General features: G+C 39.0%; 2 protein-coding genes across 6 annotated transcripts in view; one reads left to right on the top strand and one right to left on the bottom strand.

Annotated features, from left to right (window-relative positions):
• Window positions 1–17: 17 nt before the first annotated feature.
• Window positions 18–3369, top strand: LOC120800408 (protein mono-ADP-ribosyltransferase PARP11). 2 transcript variants are annotated; one of them, XM_040146504.1, is made up of 8 exons: window positions 18–83; window positions 150–249; window positions 368–482; window positions 569–638; window positions 788–851; window positions 2319–2452; window positions 2545–2696; window positions 2813–3369. In XM_040146504.1, exons 2-8 carry the CDS (start codon window positions 154–156, stop codon window positions 3106–3108), a joined length of 927 nt encoding a protein of 308 aa, XP_040002438.1. In that variant the 5' UTR covers window positions 18–83; window positions 150–153; the 3' UTR covers window positions 3109–3369. The 2 variants fall into 2 exon arrangements, with proteins under 2 accessions (XP_040002438.1, XP_040002430.1); XM_040146496.1 differs by having other exon boundaries at window positions 37–249.
• Window positions 3370–9301: 5932 nt separating this feature from the next.
• tmtc2a (transmembrane O-mannosyltransferase targeting cadherins 2a) overlaps window positions 9302–10902 on the bottom strand; it is a 56169-nt gene continuing 54568 nt past the window's right edge. For all 4 annotated transcript variants that reach the window (XM_040151618.1, XM_040151624.1, XM_040151631.1 and 1 more), the window contains one exon: window positions 9302–9610. In XM_040151618.1, coding sequence (XP_040007552.1) covers window positions 9407–9610 — 204 coding nt within the window. In that variant the 3' untranslated portion in view covers window positions 9302–9406. The remainder of the gene's footprint in view (window positions 9611–10902) is intronic.

Below are 10902 nucleotides of genomic sequence, written 5' to 3'. Positions count from 1 at the left end.
GAGGGCGTGGCGATGAATGACTTTTAATTCATATGAGTGAGATACACTTCTGTCAACTGCCTCAGCAAATCAGAGAGATTAAGGTCAGTTTTAAAACTTCTTTGTTCGGCTTTTGTCGTGACATAATCTATTTAATTTCTGTCTCTTAGGACAATGTGGGGCAATGAAGAGGTGGAATACATGGACACATCTGACAGCCCATGGTGCTGGTATTACCTAGCAGACTGTGGAAGGTGGCACAAATGTGAGGTCAATCATTTTGTATCTTTCTTTACATCACATTCAGTCTGTTACTTTACAAAAATGTATATGGGGCAGAATGTCTGAGGTATCACTAACTTTCTGTTACCTTCTGTCTATCCTGCAGGAGGACCCCATTAACCCCCTTCAGAGTGAGGATATTGAAAAATATTACCTAAGAAACTCAGAGGCAGCTTTAAATACATCTTCATCTAGCTGTCACAGCAAGATTGATTTCTCCGGTATTTGAGTGCATTTTCTTTTTCACATTAAATCCTTGTTTACATATGAAGAACTTTACTGACATGATTTATGTGTTCCTATACAGCAATGTTGCAAACAGACCTCGCCACAGGAAGGCAAAGAAGAATCCAACGGAGCTACAGCATTGAGAGAAGGTGAAATGTGGCTTAAAACACATAAATATACCATCTAATTCACACTTACAACAGTGAGTCGCGGATAAGTTGGTCCCTAGTGCAGTTTCTTGCAAAATGAAAGTGAAACTCTTAGCACAATGGAAGCTGTTAACTCTTTCCTCCCACAGTTGCTCCTGCTTCAGTGCTGCTCCAGTCTTTTGGGAAAAGGTTGATCCTACATGTCCATATCAGGTGACAATGACAGAAATTTATATAAAACTATTTAGAAGAGCAAATCATGACCAAGGCATTATAAAGCTCTGTCTTCGATCCGAGTGGTTTGGAGATATTGGGGTTCTGAATTTTCAAACTGTTAGAAAAAGTAGACAGTAGACATTAAATTTAGACACGAAAAACATCTGGATTTTCACTTACAGATTTGCACTAATAATACAGTTCATAAAGTTTTACAAACAATGTACTTCAAAACAAACAATGAATGTTTTCTAAGAATCTTCTTTGCCTGGACAAGTTTGTGTTATAACTGTCAGTGCCTGAGCTCTGAATGTAGTCAAAACGCTAGCTACAATGAGAGTTAGCGTCAAATCACTGAAATGAGCAGCAATTAGCTAGCTTGAAATTGAATTTATGTTATACTCCTGCACATTAAAATTTTGGTCTCCATGGCTGTCATCTCTTAAGTAGTCAGAGTAACTTGAGTTATTAATAATAACATTATAATTCTTGAAAGCAAACAGAATGAGCTGTGTAGTTCACATTAGCAAGCTAGCGGTTAGCCCCAGATTGGGCCTCTCATGTATTAGCAATACAGCTGAGTCCGCTAAGCATCTGTATACAGCAATGTTCGAAAAATCCAGAAGGTTGTTCAACCAACCATAAAGACTCTTCCAGCCATCTGGATGGAAAATATTCATTCCGCTGCTTGATTAAAAAAATAAAAGCGTTTAAACCGTTTCTCAAGTCGCGACTCTGTTCCCTACGCAGTTACCAGAAAATTACATGTCCCTGCTCTTCTGAAACAAGTATTAACACATTTTATTTTATTTTGCTTTTGTTCTTTTGATGGTTACACCACCTTGACATTTTCTACTTTAAACACATCAAAATGACATTAATTTATAAATGAAAAAAATGTTTTCCATAGTACAGGTACATTTAAACCTATTCATACACAAAATATAATTTCAAAATGGTTTTTAATAAAGCTAAAGGACTTGGATAAAAATTTTTTATCCATACGTCATTTCACGTTGGCATCTTTGTTTGAATTAGGGAAAAAAAAAAACTGATGCTTACCTCTGTGACTCGAATGTAGTGCTAATACATGAGAGGCACATACCGGGGCTAACTGTCTAGCAAAGTAGCTCACGGTAAAAATCCCCTTTTCACCAAGTTCAAAGAAGACAAAAAATTCCTCAGCTTGGTTGGTATTTGTAACAGTGTCATTACTTGTAAAAGAATATTGTCTGAGTATCAGATTTTTGACAAGAAAGTCAGAAAGAACCAAAGTTGTAAGATCGCGAAATCTTTACCTTCGTTTTGTGTGAATATTTTACGTCATACAAATTTTTTTAATATCATTGTATGTTTATGTCCATAAGAAATCGGACACAGCCACTGGAATTCAAACTGTATATGCTTTAATATTTGTTTCAACTGAAGCCTTTATTAAATGTGTAATCTTAATGTATTTTACAGTTAATCCCTCTGAGTGAACTCACCCTTGAGTATAAAACTGTGGCAGATTATGTAAAGAACGATGGGCTTTTGGACAGATCCATTATGTCAATCTGCAGGATACAGAATTTGGACCTATGGGAAATGTATTGTAGGTAAGAACGTGTTTAACTTGGGCTCTCTCAATTCCCTTCATCATATCCCGTCATTGTTTCCAAAATGTTGTTTTTCGTTATTTGTGTCAAAGGAAAAAGAAGCAGTTAATGAGGATTCAAGGTGTCACAGAGATTCAAGAGAGAAGACTCTTTCATGGGACTGACATCAGAAATGTCGACAGCATTTGCAAGTATAACTTTGACCAACGGTTAGCCGGACAAAATGGCCACGTATTTGGCAAAGGTAAATTGAATTCTATAAAAAATGGCTGGGCAACAATATACGGAACATAAATAATTATAAAGTCGGTCTCACCAGAATTCCCTCAGCTGATCTGACTTTTGTTTGTTTTTATTTAGGAGTATATTTTGCAAGATACGCAACATACGCGGACAAATATAGCATGAGCAGCACGGATCCATTGCCATTGTATGGTGGGGTAACAGGAAGTGCCCTCGGACCCACTAAAATTCTTTTTTTGGCTCGGGTGATGATCGGAAAATCAACTGTTGGACAATCTCATTTCCAAAAGCCTGATCATGGAAGGTCTGAAAACTCTCACAACAGCTGCGTGGATGATACCGAGCATCCAAATATTTTTGTCATTTTTGATCCCAATCAAATATATCCAGAGTATTTGATTCAGTACAGTTGAGGTCAAGGCAACTGTCACGGCATTTTTACTACTTCAAAAAAAACAAAAAAAACAAAACTGTTATATGGAGTTTATAAAGATTTCTAGAACAGTCTTAAGAAAAAACCGAGGAATATTGAAAATAAGATCAGTACTGTATATAAAATGGATTATTACAGGCTGACTTTTATCACATTTGTTTACAAAGATTTATACTTGATCTCAAAACAGAAGAGGTTAATAAATAGTTCCTGGCACGAAGCAAACCAAAGTCTACATGCCTTTATTCCCATTCCATTTTTTCATAATCTGTATCATTACTGTGGATAAAAGGCCTGAAATTAAAGAAGCACATTGCATTCATAAAATAAAAACTATTTTGGAGACCTTATCTCGTAATTACGACTTACTATCTCATAAATAAGAGAAAAGATCTCAGAAAAAATGAGATTCTGATCTCATATAGCTCAAATTTTTGCGATAACGTAGACTAATAGGACAGGAATTTGAACCCTTTAGAACTTGCCTGAGAAGTGATAGTTGTCAGTATAATCAAATGGTACATAGCAAAAGGAACTGTTAAGAGTTAATTACACGTTCTTTTTTTTTTTTTAAATGTAAAGAAATATAGACTAAACAAATGAGTTGTAGCTCTTGGTGTAACTCACTGAATCCATGGGAGCATTTTATTCTTCACACTGTGCACTTCACTCAGGATGTGACCACCTCACATTGAAGTCAGACTTCAAGTTTTCCAGTGTAGCTTGAGCTTCAATGTTTACGGCACATGCGGCACCTCTAAACTATTAACAAGCACTCTCAACGGGTACAAAGAAATCGAAACTTGACTCCCACAAGCTTTTTTCACCACATCCCAATTAGTGACATCAAGACAAAGTTGCGAAAAGGGTTTTGCTTTCACAACTGAGGCATCGCTGCACTGACATCACTGGCTGTGGTGCGTCTCCTAGACTTCAAGTGTTGATGGAGTTTTGGCCCGATTCCTAATACTCAGGAATGAAAACACAGTACTTATTAAGCAATTAATTCTAGCAATATTTTTATGACACATAATGAAAGGTTTATGTATTTTACCACTACCTGTTCAAAAGAGAGAAATTGCGCTACTGTACTTAAGGGAAACTGTCAGCAGAGGTCACTGTTGACACAGGCAACAGTTTAGAAAACCGCAGGTGATCTCTTGGCACAGGTCGGCATAGGCTGGTCCACATTATGTGTCGAGGTCTGCACTGGCACATTTTTGCCATTAGTTCTGCACAAACCTTCTGCGGAGTGAGTCAGCGGCTCATCAACATATTTTCACAAAGCCAGCAGTCCAACTCCTCGCTGGCATCGCAATTATTGGTTCATTTACTCAAGCACTTTACTTCTGTGAAAGTTTGAGGTACCTATACTTTACTTGAGTATTTTAATTTCAAGCTACCTTATACTTTTACTCCACTACATTTCAACGTGATATATAATATTTTTTTACTCCACTATTTGACAGAGGGAATTACTGGTTACTTTACAGATTACGATTTTGCACTGCAACACACTGCTAGAGATTAAACCAGTGGTTCCCAACTGGTTTCTGGCCTTGTGACCCTCATAAAAAAAGCAGACGTCCTTGAGTTGTTAGCAGCTCCACCAAAGAGACATGTCCCTTCCAAACTTCTCAGCTGGTTGAACCCAAATTTCTGTTTGAGGCTCAAAGAGGTAACAGTACGCAATATTTCACCAAAAAAAAGCAAAGATTACAGAAAAGTCTAAAGAAATTAAAACCGATTTGTGTAGCAGAACTTTGTGTCTTCTTCTTTTCAACACCATTAATCATCTCACGACCCTTCAGATTATCTTGTGACCCTTTGGAGGCTCGACCCCTAGGTTGTGAACCACTGGACTAAAGCACTGAACTGTGCATAATGAAGTTAAAACTAGCTTCATCTCGACCTGCTACAACAGTAATATGCTGTTTACATGTTGATGCACCAGTATTGATAACTTCATATTTAACAATATGTCAGTCACAGGGAACAATTTTCAATTTTACTTTTTATACTTTAACTATATGATAATACTTCTGTACTTCTACTTAAGTAGCAGAACACAGGACCTCCACTTGTACAGTATGTAGTATTTTACATTGTTGTACCTTTACATAAGTAAAAGATCTGAACACGTCTTCCACTGCCCTCCATGTCCATCTTCTGAATGGAACAGCACACTTTAGATGCCGCATGACTATTATTCAAAAAGTTCAAAAGCTAACAGTTTTCATGATAACTGTTTAAGGACTTTAAATAAGTGAGACAGCGCTAGCGGCTGCAGCTTTTGACCACTTACAAAAGTTAATGGCATTGCAGAATATTTTAATTTTTTTTTGATCAGGCAAATTTGGGAGAAGTACTGCAGGGATTCCCATATTGGTTTATGACTATTATTACTATTATTACTATGCCACAGCAGTTTAATGGCATGTCTTACAATTGATAGGCTATTTTTTCTTCTTTTTGTTTCGTGCTAAATTGTATGACCCATTGGGTGAGTGGTCGACGGCGTGTGGGATACGTGAAGTTCTTAACTGCATCTGATACAAGCTTCAACCATTAGTGAAGAGTTGTTTGTTTGTGTGCCCTGCCACCACACGCTTGCCATGCAGGCGTAGTATCAAGCAGTGGGAAGGAAACTTTTATCCATTCTGGCTCTGCCAAGGGTCCTTCCCCACAAGTCTAGTTTTAGTAGTTTACTTGAGCATGCACACTAGGAGTAGGTGTTGCTCACACCATTAGAAGTCATTTCTGCCGGATATGGAACACCCATTCGCAGATGTAGCCATGTGTGAAAAACTTTGATCTCCTGAGTTACAGAAGGCACTTTACAGTTAAGTTGGGTGTAAAGTAGAGACTGATTCCATTGGTTTCTGGAACAAAGGGTCCTGAAGGCTGTTTACCTCTTGGCACCACTCCCTGGCAGGAAGAAGAAGGGGTTATCAAAGTGTTTCCTAATTGGGTGTCAAGCTACCATGACCTGGGAAAGATGGGGTCAGGCGTATGAATATAGAAGCTCCTTTTTTTTTTCTCCACAATGGTCATAGGACATTACTTTCATGTGCTTTTCTAATGAACTTTAGACCTGTGGGTAGACAATAGTTGTACAACTGTGGTTGTAGAATTCCCTTCTTAAATGTTATAATCCAGGTTTTATGAATTTATTTGTTATATTATAACTTCATTGAACAAGTACTTTCCCCGTTTTAATTGTGAAATGCACCTCTGATGTTTGTATTGATGTTAATAAACTCTTTAATTGGGTAAAACATCAATAATCAAACTACCATCCAGTGAAATTTCCACAAGAAAGAAAATGCAATATTTCATCATATTTTGTATCAGAAAAAATTCACTGTATTAAAGCTAAGGAAATCAAAATGACTTGCAATGAACCACACATAGACACACATATTATTTGTGTAATATTTTATAGCGCAGTGCATATTATGTGTATGTGGATTTTTATTGGTCTGATATTGGCGGTTTTTGTAGGTGGAACTGATTTCCAGAGCCAGGCCATCATCTCTCAGTAAACTGAGGTGATTTAATTGGTGCCTTGGGTAAGATGGACAGATTCGGTAATGAGTCTAGCAGATGATGTTTTAAGGCACGCTTCTTTCTATGCATGACAAACACATTTTTGGTGTGGTTATTATTATTATTGCATGTCTTTGCAGATGTATGCTAAGTTCCACTGCTTACTTTGAAATTTTCAAGAACTGGGGCTGCGAGTTCTTGCGAATCAATAAGCGAATGAAGTTTGATATCTTCTTAAATATTCACAGCTTGGTGTTGCTTGGCGTGTGATTAGAACCTCTTTGATGTCTGCTTGATTAGATGATATCAACATGTTGAGTTTGTGAATCAACCAAATCTAATTAGCAGATTTTCTCAGAAAGCTGTGTGCGTGAGTGTGTGTGTAACGTAGAGAGAGAAAGAGAGATACTACATTATTATTTTCTTTCTCTGACACAATTCGCCTCCAACAAAACCAAGGCAATCTCAATATTTGAAACATTCGAAAATATACCTGGAAATCTCAGTCGAATGGTGCATGCTGCAACATGGTACATATCCAAAGCAAGGCAGTCTACAATGCTCTGTCTGCTCTTCTGCAATTTTATTGTTTTGGTAATTTCATGCTAAATTTAACTTTATGCTGCTGTTGCTCCTGTTGCTATGTTGTTTTATATACCAGCCCACATAATTTTCTGTGCCACATGGAGACTTTAAACTACACCTTTGTATTATTTGGCATTCCTGTCACTCCCCAAGTATTTTGGGGGCATTAAGAGACAGTGGAGCAATGACAGGAAATGAGGGAGAGAGAGAGAGAGATGCAGTGAAGGTCCCCGGCCAGATTCCGACCCGAAATGTCCCATTTCATAGTCGGTGTTTTAAGCTCTGAGCCACGGGGGCACCCTATCACTCCCCAATCAAAGGGGTGACTGGATCAGAGCAAAACCATCAACTCTGTACATACACTGTATTCACATAAATATCATCCACAGGCTGGCTGACTGAAATGATGTTAGATGACACCACTCTGGACGCATCACATTGCTGAGAGCAAAAATCATATTTTTATTATGGAAAAAGGTTCACTTTTCTTTACAAAACACAACACTTTTTCAGCTATACATTTTCTATAATTTAACCAAACATCACAATCGTCCAAAAACACCTAATATCATTTTAAGAAGCTCTCTCTGTGTCACAAACCCGTTCTGTGACAGGAATCACAACCTGAGATCCCTGAGCAGAGAGAACAAAATACATACAATAAAAAAAAAAAAAAATTGAATGTCATTGTCATGTTGTCAACGAATAGCCTATCGGTGTGGAGGAATGAGAGCGGGTGGGCTAATGTGACAGTGAAACGGCACAGTGTTGGTTTTTTTTACATAAAATAACACGTATTAATAAATTAAAATATGATCATTTGAAATGAAAACATCTTCATTTGACACAAGGAACACAACACATAATTGACAACAGTTCTTGCTTGGCACGAGAGGCTTAAAGACTCAGCACAAGCTTTGGCACCGCTGAGGAGTTTTCGTATGATCTGTTCTCATCTTTACAGTCACAAGCATTTCAAATGCACCAGGTGCGAACCACCTTCAGTGACTCGGACAACAGAATGCAACTGTCTACGCATGAATGTTTTAACCTATTCTTTTACTTGGTGGAAGCCATGTCCCGCAAAGCACTGGATAAGAGGGCAGTGCCTGGAGATGTCTAAGCACTGGCATGCTTTTGATGTTATGCATTTACTGTCTTATGCGTAAAGATTCAAGGCTAGATCACCCGGAGAGAAATGTTATCAGGGCTTTCGTTTTGAATTTTTTTTAAAAGAGTTCTCCACCGATTTCGCACCGCACTCCTATAAGATTTGCCAGACTCACAATTAACACTTTAGCAAAATAAGTTCTTCTTCCGTTCTTCCGTCCAAACCTGGTGCCTGCGTCACCAATAACGCAACTGGACGACCGACAGTTCGGCAGGAATGTGTGTGGCCTTGAGCTGCGGGACTCAAGCAGAGGTGAGGAGCGGGCTAGCGAGGTCCGGTAAGCTCCACAGCCCCAGATTTCTTTGTAGTCTTCAGAGCTAAGTGGCACTGACTCAAGTGACATTGCTTGAGGATTTTGTACTGCTCCGCGTGGGGCCACAAAAGACTTTGTACACCTTCTTCTACGTATGTGGCAGTACTCCCCAAGACCTGCAAACAGACTTTGATGTGTAAAGTTGGAGGATCTGACTCACTCATTCACCCATCAGTGCTGACAGCCTCAAAACCCATTCTGCAGAAGTTACATACTTCTGCTACATCCTCAATCAAATGTAGTCCTCTAAAACATAACTAGTTTTTAATTATAGTGAAAGAATAATCAGCTGATATTTGATACTTAAGGTTTTTTTTGGTTTTTTTTGGACTTATTTGCTTTTGACTTCGCTGTATCATTAAATAACCGAGCATCATATTATCAAATTTTATACAAAATGATGAAATTAGCATTAGTAGATTTAGCCACCGTACAGCACCGATGGTGACGTATTGTTGGGCCGAACCTGCCCCTTTGAATCCCAAACATGCCAAGCCTCACACTGTCTTCCACAAACATCCCAGGCCACAACTCTAAAGCAACTGTCTTTCCTGCCTTGTGCAGAGCTTTTAGCCTCTAGCTCTTTCGTATCCCACCCTGCGTCCTTCTCTGCAGGACACCCCATCATCGTTGAGGGAACACTGCAGCGACTCTCTCCGTTCAGAGGCTGCTCCTCTGCATCCCGAGCCCCTGCTTAGTCCTGAGTCCCTGCCGCTCCATGATGTTCCACAGCTTGCGCAGGTTGGACTGGGTAATTACGTCATCGGGTTTCAGCTGGAGTGCGCGCAGGTAGTTGGCCTCCGCTTCGGGAAGCCTCCCGTTCAGGTGGAGGATGGCCCCAAGGTTCATCAGAGCAGCCGGATACTAAGAGAGGGCAAAGGGTCGAAACAGTAGAAAAGGAGATGGATTGGTGCATAATGCTATAATTATAGAAAGGTGATGTGTTAGTGTGTCGAGTTACAGGATCACTGTACTTGCGGCAACTGTGTCAACCTTGAATTAATCTGTTTGGAAACTATTTTGAACTTGCCCTCCTCAGCTCTACATTTGACACAGTTATGTGAGACATACATGCATTTTTCTGAGGCAAGGGCCCTGATGAAATTTGCTTAAGGCTAAGAAAATCAAATATACATTCATTTTTTGCCCCAGTACAGTAGCAGAGCATGGCCAAAGACAAAAGTATGTCCTTTGAAAGTGCCGTGGTGAACAATGAGGCAGCGAGAGATTGTCTGTTGGTGAGTGTGAAGTATTGTTTTATGAAATAAATGAACAAACCCATTTCGATTGTGTGTTTTCTGGAGTCATGTTTAATAAAATATCATCTGGCCCTGGATAGTGTACCAGCCCTGGAAATCTACAAAATCCAGGTCATGGACATGACTCCCGGCAAACCATAACTAACAAACACACACCCAAATCTCATCCTGAGAGTCATCTGCGCCTCATCCCCCAGACCTGGCTTTGCCTCACTGCATGACATATGGTTAGCGACTTGGCAACTAGTTCACAGATTTTGTCTCCATAAACACGACTGTTCATCTCTCCTTAACCTCTCGTCTACATTCCACTTCTTAAGCAGTGTGAAAAGACAAGCCTTGGGAGTGGGAGCTTGTTTTTTCCACCTAATGTAACAAATGAACATTTGTGGAGCTAGATTACTTCAAGATGTGGCCTGTGAAGATGCAGGAAAATTAATGAATTAAAGCGGTTTTACACAAAAGCAGAGGAGCCTTTCACCTTTCACACTTGGTGAATGTTTTTCTCATCTAGTGCGACAAATGAATATATTAAGCAGTTAGGATTAGGGTAAGGGCATTTCAAAGCGCTCCAAAACCTTTTTTTTTTTTTTTTTTTTTTTAACCTCTCAGGAGCTTTGTAAGCAGTAGAGACATACTAAGCCAGATAAATGAAGATCTCTTTTGTCATTTTAAACAACTGGGCAATACCCGATATGCAATCTGGGCTAAATCACACCGAAAGGAATCAGAGGAGATTAGAAATGGAGCTGTGTTTACATGTTTTCTGTGTTTATAAGAAGGCAGCCAGAAAAAAGTCAGTAATTCTTTTTTTTTTTTTTTTTTATCTCATTCGACCGAGACGATTACTTCTGATGTTGGGTCGATCTTTGCTGTAATACACTCACAGAGATGAAA

Source organism: Xiphias gladius, chromosome 2, assembly GCF_016859285.1.
Source record: "Xiphias gladius isolate SHS-SW01 ecotype Sanya breed wild chromosome 2, ASM1685928v1, whole genome shotgun sequence".
Taxonomy (NCBI): Eukaryota; Metazoa; Chordata; class Actinopteri; order Istiophoriformes; family Xiphiidae; genus Xiphias; species Xiphias gladius.
The sequence above is the reverse complement of the archived record's forward strand: the minus strand, read 5'-3'. Positions and strand labels throughout refer to the sequence as shown.